General features: G+C 40.7%; 1 protein-coding gene across 7 annotated transcripts in view; it reads right to left on the bottom strand.

The window, feature by feature from the left end:
* Positions 1-3,323: 3,323 nt before the first annotated feature.
* Positions 3,324-19,601, bottom strand: part of LOC117000577 (SPHK1 interactor, AKAP domain containing) — a 63,452-nt gene continuing 47,174 nt past the window's right edge. For 5 of the 7 annotated variants that reach the window (XM_033068280.2, XM_033068282.1, XM_033068285.1 and 2 more), the window contains exons 6-12: positions 18,214-18,469; positions 14,216-17,945; positions 10,754-10,933; positions 8,800-8,886; positions 7,753-7,805; positions 7,484-7,668; positions 3,324-5,470 (exon numbers count right to left, since the gene is read on the bottom strand). In XM_033068280.2, the coding sequence (XP_032924171.1) occupies positions 5,327-5,470; positions 7,484-7,668; positions 7,753-7,805; positions 8,800-8,886; positions 10,754-10,933; positions 14,216-17,945; positions 18,214-18,469 (4,635 nt within the window). In that variant the 3' untranslated portion in view covers positions 3,324-5,326. The remainder of the gene's footprint in view (positions 5,471-7,483; positions 7,669-7,752; positions 7,806-8,799; positions 8,887-10,753; positions 10,934-14,215; positions 17,946-18,213; positions 18,470-19,601) is intronic. The other 2 variants (XM_033068281.2, XM_033068286.2) reach the window with 2 other exon arrangements.

The following is a 19,601-nucleotide window of genomic DNA, read 5'->3' on the forward strand; positions in this document are numbered from 1 at the left end:
TCTCCTCCAGCAGACTTGAAAGAAGGGTGAAGAGGCAAAGAGGGAGAAAGTAAGTGTGCAACAGCAAATTAACTTGGATATATTTTATTTATATTCTATATCTCAGTGTTGTGGAATTCTAAATGTTAGATTGAGTAGGAAGTTACTAAAGCTGATGTATTGTGACTACCTCTGAGTGCTTGCCAGCACCCTTGTGTGTAAATGAAGAAACAAAAGTGCCTGTCATCACTTGGCAGGTTTCCTGGTTATTTCAAGTACTGCTGTGCTGTGGGAGAAGTGAGCAGAGAGTTGTAGATAATTTAAAATGAACTTTCACCAATTGGCTAAGTGGCTGACACAAATATCTTTATAATGCCTGTGGTGCTTCCTGGGTTTTTGTGCAAAACCTTTGGATGTCAAAATGTATTTCAGTAAGTTGGAATTAAAAGGGCCAGAAAGGGCAGTGCTGTTATGTGTTGGCTTAGAATTGCTCGATGTCCCAAGATTGATAGGCACCTGTGACCTGGGTGATTTCCAGCTGACAAAAATGGAGGAAAATTACTATAATGAGATGTATACAACTACTGCTGCATAATTAAAAACTGAAATTCGACTTGCTGTGAACTATCACAAAGTAGAAAATATTCTTTGGACTGTGATTAGGACCTAGATTCTCCTCCCAACCTTTTTGTTTGGTTTTCTTCATGTTGCCTCTTCATTTATGATTTTTTTCCTATATTATGCTAGTGAATCAGATGTCTGTAATAGCTTTTGGCTTAAAGCTCTCATCCTATTTTTGCATGAAATTGTGAGTTGAGGTTTCATACAGTAAGCATTGGACTTGGCAGGCCATCTGGGTTCTAGTTCTGATTTTTCCTAGATTAAGTGCGTAGAACTGCTTTTCGGGCTAAGTTATCTACGTTTCTGGCTCATATGTGAAATATTTTCACATCTGGTGTGGTTCACAGCACTGCTGGAAAGGGTGCTGGCTTGGTGCCCTCTAAGAGCTCCAGCAGTAGTCTGGATACTCTCTGTGAATGCTTTGATGTTAGGTTCTCTGCACCTTGGTGTACCCATATGTGGATTTAATAAATTATAGAGATATACATTAAGAATGTATCACACAAATGTATCATCCTGGAACCATTCTGTGGGTCTGGCAGCAGCTTATCCCTTTCTCTGGTTCCCCTTTAGTCCCTCGGGCAAAATGGTGAATGTGTATGTTCTAGCTCTATTACCTGGCACTTTTAAAATCTGCATACCTTATACTATCCAAGAGCTACTTTTGTCACTGTGTGGTTGGAGTGTGATGTAGCTTTCAACATAACCGCGAAATGCTGACAAACTTGGCTTCCTGTGACTATTGAAAAGGGTTAACTCAGGAGAGCCCTGAAGTGCTTTAGTAAGGCTTGTCACTGTAGAAATCATATTTCCTGTATTCTTTCTGTGCCTCAGACCTTTGAAATCCTTTCAGGATAAACCTCTGTTCTGTTTTTCTGGGAAAGAAGTTTGTGTCATATAATTGCTCTAGGACAGAACATACATTTCACAAGGATGGGGATTTCCATGTAAGCACACGATGTGTACTTGGATTTGTGACGTCTGAGATTCAAATTCTTCCTGAATAGGTGATGACAGTAATACTCACACCCACTCATGTTTTAAAGGTGGCATTTTGTGTGAATTTCTTTTTTTGTCTCCTTCAGTGGGATCACTCACATTTCCTGGGTAGTCAGTGAAAGGATGTAGAAATATATCCTGCTCCTATTTTCTAGTTTGCTGCACTTTACTGTCTAATACTCAGCTGAAGCTGGGAGGAGGATGCAGCCAGCCCTGTCTTCGCTGCAAATTGTTTTAATTAGTTTGATAGTCCAGCTGTCTAATATAACTGTCCTGCTAAATGCTACACAGCTGCAAGTTGCCTTCTGAGGCCCTGTTCCATGTGATGACTGGGTTCAGAGTGGGTTGGGAAAACTGAAATTGTGGTGTTATAGATTTGCTCATATGTGGCAAAGGCTTAGGAATGGCTTTGACTCAAATTCTTAAATTGGCTAGTTATGGGTGTGCTTTCCTTCTGAGCTGCTATTTGTTGTATTTAAGTAGGTTATGTGGGTTCTTTATTTCAATGCACTGGTGGGTTTTTTCCCTCTGTTATTTTGAAAAGTTCAGGATTGACAGTGACATTCCTATGCTTGTCTGTCATGCAGCTCTGCATGAAACAGGGCAAGAGCAACTGTAAAACTGGCCTCTTCAGAAGAGTTATCTACTGAATTTAACAGGTGACTATCACAGACTATAAGTAGTTAATTCACCTAAAGACCATAAAAATCTTCAGAGATATGAAGAAAATTGAGGTATAGCTTCTCAGCTTCTAGTAACCTCAACATTACACAAACACAACAACATTAAAAATGGAGTTTTAAAAGATGTAATTCAAATACAGTATAATTCTTTTTGAAGAGTAGTATTATGTGGATGGTGGAATCAACCCTGGGGTGGCAATGCACCTTCCCCTGAAGCCACCTCCAGGAAGGGGGAGAGCACTGCAGCTGTGGCTGCTGCTCCCGAGGGGGGCTCTGATGGCCAGGGCACCTCCTGCAAGAACTCTCCAGCTCCCACTTGAACCTTGCATCTTTTCATTTGGTAACTTCTCATCTCTTTTTGTTTGCTTTGAATCTGGCTCATATTTTAATTTGTTGTATCCTAGTTTTTATCAAGAAATAGAGTGAGCGACCACCCCTGATGTTAAAAACCTGCATTGTGTTCACATAGATGGAGATTTTTACTTATCACTGTATGTTGTTCTCACTTACATGTGTTTAATACCTACTTTTAAAAACTGAAAAATATGAAGAATGGGCAAGTGCTTTTCTGATTTAGTCAGTGAAGTGATGGTTTCCTTCTCTGTGTAGCAACAGAGAGACCTGTGGTATCTAGGCAATATTGCAGTAATGCCCCTGTGAACTTACACAAGGAGAGGAAACTCCTGGACTTCTATCTCCCCCTCCTGCTCACTTTTGCAGGTACTGAAAGCAGCCAGTGAGCAGTAGTAGAGGTTTGTACATTGGGAGTTATTCTGGACAATCAGGCTATCGTTTCTCTTTATTTTATTGTGATACTAATGTTATGCTTAGTCTTTTATCTCTTAAATGAATTGTGGAACCTGAGTAGCTTTGGCACTGAGATAGAACCTGAACCTTGCTCTGGCTTGTTTGGTCAGAGCTGTGGATCAGATTTGTCATTGAGAAGCAGAGTTTGAGAAGCTCCAGGGATGGCAGGCAAATATTTAATAGGTAAAAAATCCATAGCTCATTTGTGAACCTTTTAGAAAGGCAAAGAGGACACACATTATAACATAAATTTATTTCTGAATAAATTGCAACATTACGAACTACTGTACAGAGAAACTGCATCACACTGTTACAACTGTCATGATATTTGTGCTTTGTAAACATTTATTCTATCACAACAAAAAATTGTTTACTGTCAACTAACTGTATTTGGTTTAAAAATAAATACACTTTCCCATTTATTAACTCAAACAAAGCACTTTATAATTCTTGGTGCTTTTCATTAGCTCTCAGCCTCAGAAATGCTGAGCATTCAGAGTTGCCGCTCATGTTAGTGGGAGTTACAGATGCTCAGTTATGTTCAGTGTTTGCAATGTTGATCTTTATTTTGAGTGTAAAGTGACCTCTCTGTTCTGTTTATACTGCAGAGTAGATTGAGAATTACTCATGTTATTTAACGTTCCACATTAGATTTTGATTCACTAACAATTTGCATTTTGTAACAAATGAGTGATGCAATCATGCAAGTTTTGTAATGGTTTTAAAGATAAAAATGAGAATATGGCTCTTTTTCATAAATTATTTAAAACTACTTCAAAATTTTCAAAAATATTTAGTGCAAAAGAATAGGTTTTTTTCAAGAAATATTACAGAAGCATATACTATTATATGGAAAATAAAACTTCTCTTAAATATTTTTTTTTTTTTTGGGGAAAAGCAGGCAGGTATTCTATTCCACTATTTGGGTAGAAGAGATGAAAAGTAAGTATTTTCAAAATAACAAAATGCAGAAGAGCTGTGATGTCACAAGTTGTTTTTACCCTTAAATTCACACCCAATGTCTTTGGCAGAGTCAAGAGAATGTATTACTAAGTGCATGATACCAACAGATCATCTCAACAAGACAATAGCAGAGTATATCTTATCAAACAATTATAGAAATGTTAGAGGAATGTGAACTCTCACATACAGTCCAAACAGTTATCTTCAAAATGATCACATATGTCTGCTGAAATTTTAACAAACATTTTGCTTTCTTGTAAGTTACAAAAATTAACATTGAGATTTTTAGGACAAGATGGTGCTCTTTTCAGATATGCATTTCTTCACTTCATTAACAATTTATTCAATTATACTAAAATTAAAATAGTACTTTTTCACTGCTTTTAACTGGTATGTAGAATGTTACATAGTGCTTTCAGCAGAAGCACCTCAGGTAACAACTGTACTATCATGATTCCCTTTGCCAGGCAGGGACAGTGAGGCACAGAGGTGAAATGACTCGCCCAAGGACACAGGGCTGGGGCAGGACAGGGCTGATCTGCTGCCCTGGCTCACACAGTGCAGGAATCCAGCAGGTGTGGCTGTACTGAACTGCACTGCTTCCCAGGGAAAAGGAATCAGCTTTTTAAGGAAAGTAACTGAGAGGCTGGATTTTATTTCTTTGGGAAGGTTGCAGGAATCAGGAATAGCTATGGAAGAGAAATAAGCACATAGGAAGAAAATAAATGTGTTTTCAGCAGCATTTCATTGTGTGTCTAACTGCAAAGGTGTTAAGTGTTCAAAAGCTTTTACCCCTTAGCAGGTTATGGGGATTTCAAAAACCCCAAAATACTACTTATCCAGGGACAAGGTGTCTCCAGGCATTCTGAAACACATTTTTCTTCTAACAGTTAAACTGTACAAATATCAGTGTTTTTTAAAAAACTGAATATTAGGGTACTGTCTCATTTTACCCTAATCAAATTGGTGAAAATTTAATGTATTAGATAATTAAACTTTACTGTGTAGTTCATTAATTCAGAAGGCTAAAAATCCATCCCCTCATAGTACAGTGCATCCTATAGCATAACATGTCAAGAGTCCCTCATGACATAGAAAGAATAAATTCGGGTTCACTTTGCCCCTGGGTCAGTTGTGGCATGGACTTGTGCTGTTCTTGTAGAGTTTGTACATCTTTGCACACTTTATTCGGTGATGTTCGAAATCAGAGCGTTACACAGACCACTGCTTATTTAAACTGGAATAAAACAGAAAAGCTGAACCAGGGTACCTTGTTAACCCAATTCAAGCAGCCAGTCAAACAGGCTGGGTGTGTTCTCTCTGCCCTCCTCGCTGAGCTTGCAGTACTGCACCACGGCTTGGAAGATGTCCCCCACTTTCCAGGACTTGCGCTGAACTAACTGCACCACATCTAGAAACTGAATTTAAAAAAAACACAATGAAATACATGTAGGATTTGGTGAACATTTTCTAAGGTTTTGTGGAATGTATACACACAAACTCTTGTTGGCCCACCCTTTGTAAATGCACAGCTGTATGAGGGAGTGGACATCATTCAGTGCACAGCAACATCAATGTTCTTGCTGTTTATAAAAACCTCATTTCTCAAGTTCCATAGCTCCCCAAAGACTGATGGGCTCTCATGATTTTCTAAATTAACTGCTTCTGTCAATTATTTCTTATTTATTGCAATGAAAGTAAAACCAGACAAAGTCAGTTTGATAAAGGATCACTATTTGCCATGTTATCAACATCTCACTGTCAAAATAATGGAAGTGTGATTATACATCTTAAAAAAATATTTTTGCATTACCACTAGCTATATTTATGTTTTATTTTCTGTATTTCCATGTATACATCCCTTAGTATTTTAAATATTGAAATAGTACTGATGAGAGGGAATTCTGTGTAAAATTTTTTCACATGAAGACATTTATCATAGTTGTGTTTTACACATAGTTATCTGTATTTGACCTTTTAAAAAAAATCCAGAGAAGCCAGAGTTTAAATATATGTTCTTAAGCAGATGTAAAAAAAATCCTGAGTTTTGTCCACTTGGTACTTAATAATGGGCTTCACAGGGTCATCCATCTGGTCCCTTTTTCTTTTGAAGCACATAAATGAAAAGCAAATATTTTCACTTCTTTGAATTTCACAATAATTAGTTAGCACCTTCTGTTTCTAGTTTTAAAGCACAAAAGAAAAGATTGTGTCTCTAGTTAGTGTAACTCTTTGCTATTTACATACTGCAGCCTAAACTTTTAATATGTATTTTAATGATACTTAATAGGCACGTGATTTCCATGAGTGCTGTTGTAGGCAGGATGTGCTTCATTATTCTCTAGTGTATTTTTGCAATTGAATTAACTGTTTGCCAAAGCACATGGGTAAAGCTGACAGCTGTTTCTTTAATTAGATGCAATTTGGACTGTTGCTGTTGAATGCATTTTAAATTATGTTTATGATTCCCAAATGCATGTACTCAAGAAAATCAAACAATATCTCTGCTACTCAAAATGATCTTCCCATAAGAGACCAAAATACTGATTTGTAGTACTTTTTTCATTAATTGACTTTAAATACTAACAAGTTTTTAAGTCTTAAAGTTTAAGCTCTCTTGCTGATCTTGGAAATGGGTCTCTCAGTCTTTCCTGAAATGCTGTGGTTGGTTTTGGTGGGGTCTACAAAGGAGCACCAGCTGATCATAGAAAGAGTTTGCACTTCTTGTGGCTGTTTTGGACTTCAGTGCTGCTACTGGCTCTGACTTGGACTAACACCTCAGGAGGTTTCTCAGTGATCTGTGTCCACTCTCTCTGGAAAGAGACTTCTGCTCTCACAAGCTGTATCCCCAGCTGGAGCAATTTCTAAGCACCTGGGCACAAGTTCACACTGACCTGAGGCTGCTGTAATTGGTGTTACCGGCAAGGCAGAACCAGCATAAGGACTGAAAATCTTGAGTCCAAACAATGTCTCATATTATAGTGACCAAGTAGCAGAACGTTGTACATGTGATGTCCACACACAAATGTTATTTTTATTTTTTAAATCTTTGTACTTAAACTCCATATAAACCATGTGCAGCCTTTCAATGCACCCACATAAAGGACTGTGTTAATTCTGCCTTGGGCATTAGTATTTAATGTATCATTGACATGAAAAAGAGAACAGATTTGTCAAAGCATGCTGTAGAGACTTTGGAGAAAGTCCCGTGGTGACATTTTCTTATGCCACAGACAATCTACTACGTATTTCACATACCTTAAGTTCTCACACACCTGTCCTCTCATTCCTTTCTCTCACAAACAGTAGCATTGCCATCTTGCTGTAATGAAGATGTTTTTGCATCTGCTTTTAAGATCAATAACTTCAATAAACCATAACTGCTACAATTATGTAGACATTAATAGTATGCCGAGTTCTGTAAACGTTACCTTTTCAATTCTGTTTTCCTGAGATTTCTTGAAATAGATAGTTGGAATTCCAAGTTCAGAAGCAGCTATCCACTGCAGGGTAGCTCGCAGCTCCACATCGGGGCACTCTGGTTCCAGATCAAAGTTTATCACCAGGAGGTCCTTTTGACAGTTGGCTGTACCCACTGAAAGCTCAGAAGTACTTTCTGGAGAAATAATCCCACCAGTTACTGTGCAATTACCTGTGTTATCTTCAAACTGTATGTTTTAATTGATATGGTTCAACTTACCCTCAGTGTTTTCTGTCTGTTCTTTAAGGAAAACCTTTTCTTCTACTAATTCACTTAGAAACAAACAACAACAAAGCTTATTAGTCATACTTAGGAACAGTCTACAACATTGCTTCATGATGAATAAACTTCTCCCTCAATGCAAGACCTAGAAAACTGCAAGAGAAAAGTTACATAGGATGAAACAATAAAATGCTGAATATTTCATTATTTAATCTGTGTATCAGGAAAAACTGTATTGCAGCATGATGAAGTACTAGTATTAGTTATGTCATGTATTATGTTTCACCAGGATCTGTGTATCTGTACAGTTCACATAATGACAAGCAAACGACATTATGGTAAGACACAGCAAGTCTCATAACCTGGGTGGAAATGCTGAATTTCCAATGTCTGTGTTTTACTGCGACAATTTTCTGGCGTCACTGACTTCAGGAAGTTGCCATGTTTAGGATGTGATGTACAGTCTGTATGTTTGTGCAGTGGGTGTGCCCTGGCTGCATAATGACATTCACCAGCTGGCAGGCTGTACCAGGATCTTTAGGCAGGATGTCTTTGCACATCTCTTGGCTATTAAATTGTGTGTTCAGTAGAAAAATTCCCAGAAACAATAGGTAAGATGTACTATGGGACAAATTATTATTGTTATTATTATTGGAAAGAATGCTATTGGTTTTTTTTTAAATTGCTTTTAATTGATCCTTATTTGCTTGTCCTTCCTTGGTATTGCAGTAGATTTTTGATAATATTTGAAGTTAATCAGAGAAGAAGGTTCAAAGACAGAAAACTGATACCACAGAGACCTGTCTTCTAGACAGGGTGGTTGATGGATCTGGGCTCTCAAGAGATCCACCTGACTAGGTTTTCCTGTAGTTTTTCACTGTCTGGTGCCCTCACTCTGCACAGACACCTGCATGTGCTTTTTTCTGAAACCATGGGCAGGCACAGCAGCAGGTGCAAAGCAGGGCTTGGCATGGTTTTAGTGGCGTAAATAATTTGCAGTTAAAATTGGACTAAACATCAAGTCTCACTTCAGTGACTACTTACTTAATCATAGGAGAAGATGGCACGTTCTCCTGATAAATTTCCAGGTCCATAATGCCAAGACTGCTAGTTGTACTGCTGTTGCCATTGCTGACAAAGCAAAAGTTTAAGTATTAGTGCCAAGCTGTGCTGAACATGTCTCCATACATCTTCTAAAAATTTATTTCTGTACAAAACAAAGTGGGGAGGAGCCCTGTTCCATAAAATCAATTGTGCTCAGCAAGTGGTTCCCTGAATGAAGCACACTAGTCAACTCAAAGTAATGAGGTTTTTATTCAAGTAGTTCTAGATTGAGCATGTATCAAGTGTATCAATGCATCAAGTGATGCTGTAAATTGGAGGGGAAAAAAAAGTGGACTCTCTTCTTGTGAATGGCTTGTGCAATGAACACTTGGCCTCAAAAACTGAGTCTGCCCGAGTCCTTGAAAAGAAGGGTTAGCAGGTAGAGAGATGTCCTGCAAGAAACTTGCAAAGATCCAGCCCCTCTGAACAGGGAGTTCAAGCAAGGCACTGGCTGCCCATCACACACTTACCTGTAGGGTGAGTCCACATTGGGAACCAGCAGCAGAGTCAGTGTATTACATCATACCCCAAACACTGTTTGGGATCTGATGGAACCCACAGGTACAGAGGTGGCCCCTCATGTTTCTGACTACTCTGAAAGACTGAGATTTTAATCAAAGCCAATGCTCACTGGGACCAAAAACATGCAGGAGTATTCTCTTTGGCTTCCTCACAAGGATGAAGCAGCAAACTTGAGGATATTTGGAAGAAAATATTACCAGTTCACTTGATAACATTATAAATGTGACAGTGAATGTTTATGCAGACACTGTAATAGTCTCATGGACAGCTTGTGAATTTGCTGGTTGCAAGTCAATTACCATGAATAAATTCTGTGTGACAAGTCAATGTGAACCACTTAATTTTTACTGAAAAACCAACTAATAGTATTTTCCCCTACATTGGAAGGACTGATTAGACAGTTCCTTTCCCCATCAGGGTGTTCTGAGACATTGTCAGCATGCCATGCATTCAGACTTGCTGTAGCAATTTCTGTTCTAGTGCAGAGCTGAAAGGCACAGTACTTCAGCTCTCTCAGACCAAGGACTCTGTTAAAGGTTGGTGCTGTAATAACAGGATGAATGTTGAGCTGCACTGAAAGCCATGTTTTGTTCAGTAATTTCAGCCAGCCAACAGTGCTCTCTGACAGAGACTCTTTCTTTTCCCTGCTTCATTACCATAATGTCTTCCCTCCTTGTCATCTTAATACTCAAGAGAAAGATGTAATTACTTGATAATATTTTAAAACATAGTCTAAGAGCATGTGAAAGAAAAACCGTACTCAATTTGATGCTGTGAATGGGTTGAAATCAAACTACTATCGCTCTGTGAACTCCAAGGACTAAGTAACATTTTCAAACGTTTGTCCTGACTTGAATTGCAACAAAATCAGAACATAGCAGTAAGAGCTCTTGAATTTATGTCTACTCAGGGAAAAACTGGTCATCCTCTGTTAATTTGCATCCCTGTGTCTAAGCAAATCAGGGCTCAGTCTTTGTTCTCAGTGCATAGATTTCTGGTGGGAATGGCAGTCTTGTCAATCTTGGCGAAGGAGGTGCCAAATTAACATGCAAACAACAGCAAATAAATCAAAAAGACTGTGGCAATTAACTTGTCCAATGGCGTTTTTGCTGTAGGACTGAGACACTTCAGTGGTGCCAGGAGGTTTTTTCTTTGTCTGAATCCAGCTACTCATCAATAGTAAAAAGACCTGGCTGAGAATCAGAATGTGGGTGATTTTTTTCCCTTATTAAAAAATAAAGAAATGAAGTCTGCCATTAGACATTCTCTACAGTATTCTGAGTAAATCTGGAGCTGTTGCCTCTCCCTGCTGGTGCAGGGTGGGCTTGGTGGGCAGACCACACTGTACAGTGAGGAGACACAAGGTGGGTACCTCAGGGAGCGCTCACTGAGCTGCAGGTAGCTGCTGGTGTCATCAGGATTGTCCTCATCGTTGGCGAGCTGGGACCAGCTGCCAGTGCTCTCTTCACTGCTGCTGAGATGGGCTGGAAATTCTTCAGCTGCTTTCGTGTCTCCTATGACTTCAGCATCCGATCTGCTCTGAGGACTGGTGCTGGCAGGGTGATAGGGAAGGCACATTGATATTGTAATATAGGCAAACAAATATGGTGCCACCAATCTTCAGGCAATGCTGCTCATTAAAGTCAACCAAGCTGCAGAATTATAGACATGCAGAAGACTGGACCCGCTTATAACTTATATAGAGAGTCCAGTAGAACATACGGCCTGGCTCTTAAAAAAGGACTTTCTTATGACTGCTATAAAGAGAAACCCTAGATTTAAGCATGCATAGAAAAGTTTTAGCCTGTACAAAAATATTTAGCATGCATAAAAAATCTGATCACGGTAAAGGTTTATTGCTTAATGCCCTTCAGTAATCAGTGGTTGAAATATGTGGTAGATGGTACTGCAGAATGACAGCGTTTCTTGGAAATATTTACTACTGCTAAATCCCTGTTCTGCTAATGGGTGAACGAGTTTCTTGACAGTGTTTTCTACTTTGTTAAAACTGTAGCTCCAAAAAAAGTGAAAATAGGAAAGCATTGTGGGTTGTGAATCACTAATGATTCTGAGTGTGCTGTGTACTTAGGATCTTCACTGCTTAGGGGAAGGACAAAATATTGCAACATTCAGAAACCAGACTGAAGATGGGGCCCAGGTTGAGTTTAAAAAGTACAGAGTTAAGGGAAAAATACTTTCTAATTCTGCACACTTGACATATGTCACATGTGTGTGCCATGTATATGTACACATGTTCTTACAAACACATATAGAAACAAAAAAACCCCTATATTTTTGCAAAAACACCCCTAAATTTTTAGAGTTAAACTGGGTTTTTAATACAAATAAAAATAGCAGTCAATCCCTTCAACAATATCACTGTAGTGCCAGAATAACAAGTAAAGCAAAACTGTAGTTTTATTTACTGGATAGTCTGCATTTGGAATTTAGGGATTAAAGCAATGTTATGTTCTATACTGGGAACCCTCTGGATCTCTCTAGAGAAATTCTTGCCTTCAGACCTTTATCTGTAGTTATGGTTAAGGCATCTGCCGTCGGTTAAAGCAGGAGGTGACACCAGAAATTCTACTGCTCCTGAATAGGCATAAACTGAGACAATATCATCGTGGTATCTCTTTTTGCCAAGCTCTCACTCTCAGAAGTTGCTACATTAATGCTGGATTACAGAGAGATGCAGCCTCGTCAGGGAGAACAGGACTTGTTTTCCTGGGGCTCTGCTCCCCTGGCAGTCAGCTCTGCCAAACCCCCGAGCCTCAGGACTCTGCACTGACACGTGGGCACTGAGCAGCCAGGCCACAGGGCAGGGGTGTCACCCAGGTTCTTAGTACAGGACAGGTGGCTCCTGATACTTGGTCCAAAACGCAAGAGATTTGTGTGGGTGATGTATCTTGGCGTTTTGGGTTTTGTTTGATTCATTATGCAATTACATCTCGCACCAGTGATGCTTTGAACTGACAGTTCCCCACTTGTGAACAGGCACTTGGAACAGTTTCTGTGTAACTGTGACAGGACTGGCTCTGTTGCACTGCCTACATACAAGAAACATCTTTTTTTTCATTGCTGAAGGCCTGCATGGTTTTTTTCCCCCCCGACTCTATACCTGCTTGATATTCTGTCTGGATTCCTATGTACCTGTATCTGAACTAGCAAGTAATTTCATACAGTAGGAGTGGATCAAGTGGTTTCTACTGATGCTTTTACAGCTACATTATATATGTTTTTAGGTTTTCACTTCAGCCTAGACTTAGTCCAGACTGCCATGCCATGAATGGTTCAGATCTGTGAGAAGAACCTCTGGAGGCTTTGCCTTCCCAGCAGGGCTATGAGTACATCCGGAGGGCACTTTGGGCAGCTTCTATTTGAGATTGCTTTGGAAGAACTCTGAGGTTCATGCTGCAAATGAGGCTGAAGCACAGAAATGGAGGCAAGTTGAACCAGAACTGCATGGCATTGCTGAGCAAAGGTGCTCATGCAGGTGTAGCCTCTGCTTACTAATGCTGCTCTACCAATCCTATTGCTTTAAATGTCACAGCCCTGTCGGGAACTCTGCTTCAAAGGCAGAGGAAAAATTATGAAAGGGCTCGTAAACTGCAAAAATAACTTCCTTTTCAAACAGTCAAGATTCCAAATAGGTGTATTTCTAAATTTATCTTACTAAAAACAGGTTGCATTTTAGGGAAGAGGAAGGTAGTGGGGGGAGTCAGTATGAAAGACTAGTGACACCATGGTAATTACCCACCTAATTGCTGCCATACACAGAGAAGTACTTACAATCTATCTACCTTCTCACTTCAAGTGAGAAAGCACTTGTGCTTTATCATTCAAGCAGAGCTTTGTCAAATGCTGAAACACAGCACTGCCTAGAATAAAATGAGCTACAAAATGGTTTCTAACACCAGCATCTGCACTCTTCCTGCCACTCTGAGACCACAGGGTGCTGCAGTGCTCCAGGAGACTGGCAGTTCAGACACCACTAAAGTAACAGATAGGATGAAGTAGTGATAAAGAGGCAATGCCTTGAGAGAGAGCATTTCCTTCACCTCAGAGCACCTACAGCAATCCTCTGCATTTGCACTGCACTCTCATGCTGGCTCACACTTTACCCTCACAAAAGCAAGCTGCAGATTTCCTTACGAAGGAAGTACAGCTGTAAGGAGAGGACGGTAAGCTGTGATGTAAACTCCATGAAACAGCATTAAGAGATAATGCTCTTCTTTTCCCTATTAAATTCTACCAGAGAAGTCTTGAACTAAGAGGTGAGGGATACTTTTATTCTTTTATTTCCTTCACTAAAGAATTTTTATTACTTGTAGCTCCAGACTGCAAACACAAAGTTAAACTTCAAGCTCTCCGAAGTCTGGTCTTGTTTCCAGGTACACAAAAGGTTACTTGTAACAAGCATAGCAAAGAACAACAGGTCAAATCCCGCTATCTTCTGTTATACACTAGCACTGATTTTTATTTATCTATTTTTTAGTTCAGATATCACCCTAAGCTAAATCAAAGTTTAAGCTTTTGTCCATCTTTCCTGTCTTATGGGAGGCTTAAATGTCTGTAGACAGAGAATGTGTCTGCGCAGTATCAGATTTAAATCTTAAAACCATGATGTCATATTCAATACAAGTTTTCTCCAGAAAGTAGCACTGTGATACATGATTGGGGGGTTTTATGCCAAAAGAAAACTAGTCAAAACTTAGTCTGCTTATTTCTTTAAAAGTACCACTCTTACCTTCTTCCTTCATCAAAAGAACTTTTACTCGGAAAATAAACCAAAGACCAAAGCAATGTGCAGATTTACTCTTTTGTCACTTACCTACTCACTGGGGAGCTGGAAACCATCTGTTTCCCATCCAAAGCTTCTGGAGGCTTTTCTTTGCTTTGATGCCCCTTTCCAGATGGGCCACATGAAGCTGACTCTGAGTCTTTATCTGGCTCGTCTCGTTGATCAGTTTCTATCTGAATTAAAGGCACTTCCCTGAGCTGTCCTGCAGGGAGGCTTCCAGAGCTCTTCACAAGCTCTTTTTTCTCATCCAAGTTTACTTCCTCCATTTTGGGTTTGGGCTGTATCTGGGTTGTGCTTTGGGGACGTTTGCTCTCCAGCACGTGTTCTCTGCTTGTACAATCAAAGGAGTCCTGCTGGACAACAATTAAACTTTTACCACTTTCAACAATATTTGCAGCCAGTCTTTTTGCATATTGTTCCACATGTGGTGGAGAATCACTATAAAACTGGTCTGCCTCTGTAGCCTCTGCCTCATCTGCTATGATTTTGTTCTTGCGCATCAGAGACTCGATCGAGCTGGCCCACGTCTCGTGGATCAGCATGTCTGTGATCTGGTCAGTCTTGCCTCTCTGGTACAGGCATGAGTCAGACTTGCAGAGCCCTGCAGAAGCCACGGTACTGACAGGCTGCACACTCAAGGAATCCTGGCGATGATGGGCAAACCCATCTAAGGAATTGGCTTTAATTGGGACGTTCACTGTGAGCCTAGAGCCTGAGGATCTACTGTCGGGCATCGACGACTGCCTGAAGCAGAAAGGTGACCGTAGGGAGGGAGCCAGCAAGCTGCCACACCAGTCCTTAGAATTCCGAGAGGATGATGGGTTATCTTTATTTTCCTTTTCGATTTCTCTTAGCATATACCTATAAAACTCCTCTGTTATACTTTCTGTGCTGGACTGTTTGGATGGGCAGCTTGGTCTTACATTAAGATGGCCATTTTTCTTGGCTACCTGTTGCAAGGCAGAAGTTAAGATATTGTTTGCATTTTTTCCTGCATAATAATCCAGTAATAAATCAAAACCTCTTCCTTCATTTTCCATCTGGTTCACCATAAATCTTGAAAATTCATCTGTAATGCTTTCACAACTAGACTGCTTTGAGACAGAACTTGTCTGGCTCAGAGAGTGACCAAAGCTGTTCATGAGGCCTAGGGTATTGAAAGAGGCTTTGGAATCTGAGTCCTCCTCTGGTATGCTCTCACAGCTCGAGGCCTTGGCTCGGCTCCACCTTTCACAGTGCAGTCTGTTCCTGGGGTGGTTTGGACCTTGCCAGATGCTATCGACCATGGAGAGTTCGGTGAGGTTCATGATCTTGGCAGCCACTTCATTCGCAAAGAGATTGACTGAATCTGGTGTGTCCTCAAGGTTTATAGATTCATCCACTACCCGATTCATCAATTTTTCCTTTAGCTCAGGATGCTCATCTGTTTTCCTTTTGATCTCACTAAGCCGAGGTGCCCTGTGCTTCCGAACCACAGAACCATTGGTGTGGGTTTCCTTCTTCCTTTTCATGGTTCTGCATGATAAACTCTGGGTCACCAGATATTCACTGCCTCTCTTCCATGCACAGAACCAGGGTTGCTTGCCATTTGAATTTTCTAGACAAATGGCAGCTATTTCTGTTGCCATAGAGACAACTGTTTCTGCCAATTCTTCTGCAAAGTCTGTTATACAATATTTGTCCCTTGAATTTTTCACCTGTAGTGCAGGCTGAGAAGGAAGCAAGACGTGGTTTCCTAACAAAGACAAGCTAAGTTGAATATCATTATTTAGCACAGAATCACACTTAATCTTGGCTTGATTTTCTGTATTTATGGTGGCACTGGAAGACAGCTGTTCTTGAACACCGTGCCTGCATTCACTATTTGCAAAGGTGTTTTCTCTGTCTGAAAATGATCTGTAGTCTTTTTTCTGCTGATTGTTACTCTGATTTGGGGATTTGTAACAGTCTCGCGCAGTTCTTTTCAGGTATCTCTTCTTGGGAGATGTTTTGGCACCAAGTGTGTAATGCCCTGTATCTCCACTTGGTTCTGAATTCAGTGTGGAACCTTCATTGCTATTTACATCTTTGATATTACTCTCGCAAGTGCTTGTGACCTTTTCAAGGTCTTTGCTAGTACTGGTGCTGTAGGATGTACCAAATGGCTTAGCAGCAGAGGGATCAAGGGGGCTGTGTGAAGTTTCACATGCTGCTACCAGTGTTGGCCATCCTTCTGCTCTTGTTACTTTCTCTGCTTTTGTGCCCTCGTAAAAGAGAGGAGAACACTCTTCAACTTGCCTTATGTCATTCATCTTCTTGCAAGTGAAATATATTACATTAAAAAGCAACTCGTTTGCAGTCTCTGTGAAAATGTCTTGTGTGCTTGAGCCATTCTCTGAGTGCGCTTGTAGCTGTCTCTTCTTCCTAACCTCTTCCATAGAATGTCGTAGAATGATATTGGATAAGTTTTGTGCGAGTTCGTCCCTGATTACTCCATCAGCATGTGGAATACGTGGTCTTGCTGCTGTTTCAATAATTTTCCCGTTTATACATTCCATAAAATGCCCTACATTTTTGTATGTGTTGGGTTTTGTCAGAATTACAGATGCCTCTTTGAGAAGCGCTTCCGCAATGCTCTCGTTCAGCTTGTCCATGCTGCTCCCAACAGCTAAGCTGCAATGCAGGGTAATGGCTGCAGAGGCCTGAGCAGCTGACAGGAGTCCACTGGAAGTTGCAGGGTACTTCTCCTCCTTCGTTTCCCCCAGGCCACAGATGGCTACAGCACTTGCTACTTGAGTCATGCCACAGAGCGCAGATGGGAACGAGTATTCTGTGCCAGCAGAGTCGTCAGGGAGCTGGGAGGATGCTGCGTGCACCTCTTCATTAGCAACCACTCCACTTCTCGAGTCTGGGGCTTCCTGGTCCCGGCGGAATTTTTCTGCAGCCTGGGGACTGGAAATGGTTCCAATGACAGTGGCTGCACAAGCCAGAGCCACTTCCAGTGCACTTTGGTCATGCCCGTCTGAATGTTCTTCCTCAAAGTCATCTGAAACTTCAGCCGAGCTTTCTGCCTCAGCCCAGTGGCTCAGGCTGGGGAAGGCAGCCCCTGGCCAGTCAGGGACATTCTCAGAACTGTCTGGACTTTGCACTATGACGATCTTTGGGAGTTCATTCCATGATCGGGAAGCAGATCCATCTTCTGTCTTACAGGGGCTTCCTACAGAGATGCTGACTGCAGCCTCCTCACTGAAACTGGGTCGAGACTGTGACAGCCTAATGAATGCATCCTGCAGAACAGATTCTGCTAAATTTGTGGCATACTGACCTGTGGTCGCCTGCTCATTCTGGGAGGGAGGATCAGTTTTCCTGACACTTGCATGATCTCCCCCATCTGTCTTGCTGCAGCGTCTCGTTGTGGGGTCACCCTGAGGCTCCAGCTCCTCTTTAGCCATTTTGGTTACAGATACATCTTCTAACATGAGTGCTGAGTTTTCAACCCCACCAGTCAAATTAGTAGCACTAAATGATGAAGTATCTTTTCCAGCTAATTCCTTCTGCCACAGTATTTCCTTGTCTGATTTATCTTTGGGTTGTGAGATGCCATCTTCAGACACAACATTCACAGTTTCAGAGACCTGAGGAGCTGCATTATCTTTATTAATGCAGCTCCCTTCAAGAATGAATGGCAACCTAGCTTTCCTATAGTGAATGTTTTCAAATCCCTTTCCTTTATTTTTTTTGACATCTGAAGATGCTTCTGAAACATTTAATTTTTCATGACCTGTTGAGAAAAGTAAGATATTAGTTTTTGCAGAGTAACTTGTGACTTTTAGAAGAGCTGCACAACTTTGTACTCTATTACTGCTCTGTAAAAGTACCGCACAGCCATGTACCTTGTCTTTGAACAAAAATTTAAAAATATGAAGGGCTGCCCATTTTCTAAATTATATATGCTTGAATTGACATCAAATACAATTTCTGTGTACATTGCTATAGCTGTTTTGCAGTATGACCAACAGCAGAATTATGCTCAGTCCCCCTGCTTTTACCAGTTTTATATTCATCAGCCTCGTTGTCATCCTCGAGGTGCTCGGAGGCCGTGAGGAAATCTTCTTCTATTGAGGACACAGAGCAGTTTGTGTCATCCTCAGGCTTTAGGACACGAGTTTCTATCTGCAGCTGCCTCTCCTGAACAAGCTCAAGTCCAATCAGAAACTTGTTTATTTCAAAAATGATGCAGCTTGCGCTGTTCCTCCTGTCTCCCCTCGCACACTGAACCAAGCAGACATCTGCCAGCCAAGGACACTAGAGGGGAAAAGAACCACAGTTATTCAATTAAAAAATAAAACTTATTTTAAGCTCTCTTGTCTATAAATATCCCAGGAATGTTCTGTTGCAAAGATGCAATACGATTTGTCATTTCACTGTTAGTGTGCAGTTACATGTATGCCAAAATAAGATTTCTTGGACTGACAGCTTTTGTTATACAAGGGTTTTAGTAGAGAAACCAGCTGTATCATAGGGGATAATTGGCAATTTAGTGAAAATTTGTTTGTTTTCAATCAATTTGTTGCTTTAATGGAAGAGACTTATTTGGTGTTAGTCATCTGACATGCTGTTATTAATGGCCTCACACTACCTGGCATTACCTCTCTGGAGGGAATTGTTTGTGGGCAAGAATTCCTTCTCAAGGTCATTTCTGTTGCAATGCTGGTTTGAAGACCGCCCTGTAAATACTGCCTGATAAGATTGTGAAGAGCAGGTCACCATTAGATGTTCCAGCAGACCATTTTTAAAGAGCGTTTTATTTTGTCTCTCTGCTGCTCTTCCTCTCATTCCCTCTTTGTCCAAAGCCCCATTATTTCAGGCAACCCCATACAGCCTCCCAACTGGAAATGGGGCTCCAGTGCACAATGTGCTTAGCCTTTATATAGAAGAGCTGTACAATTAAGTTGAAAACTGGACAAAAATTGAGAGGAAGGAACTCTTGTATCCTCATTTTATTCATATTAAAACAGTTGGACATTTACACAACAGAGCTGAGGCAATGTCTCTGCATGGGACCATGCTTGTTGTATGGATGTACCCTGAACTAGAGCCAACTTTTGCAGCTTGTGATGCTGTTCTTTGAACTCAGGCTCCCAGGAAAGAGCCAGCTTGGGTGGGATCAACTTTGGATTGGATTGAGCCAGAAGTTTTAGGCTGTGCAAAAATGCTCTGGACCCCCTGGGCATTTGCACAGTACCTCACATAGGAAGGTGACCTTATCCTGGACCTTTTGTCTTTAACTATGAATGCAATCCAAATATCTACTATAAAAGAGAGTGGGGTGAGTGTTATGCTGGATTAGCATATTTATTAGCTTGCTCTTCCTTTCCACCTAAAAAATGTGTCTGAACAGAGAACCAGATAAATTAGTGTGTTATAACAGAAAAGA

This window comes from Catharus ustulatus, chromosome 10 (genome assembly GCF_009819885.2).
Source record: "Catharus ustulatus isolate bCatUst1 chromosome 10, bCatUst1.pri.v2, whole genome shotgun sequence".
Classification (NCBI taxonomy): Eukaryota; Metazoa; Chordata; class Aves; order Passeriformes; family Turdidae; genus Catharus; species Catharus ustulatus.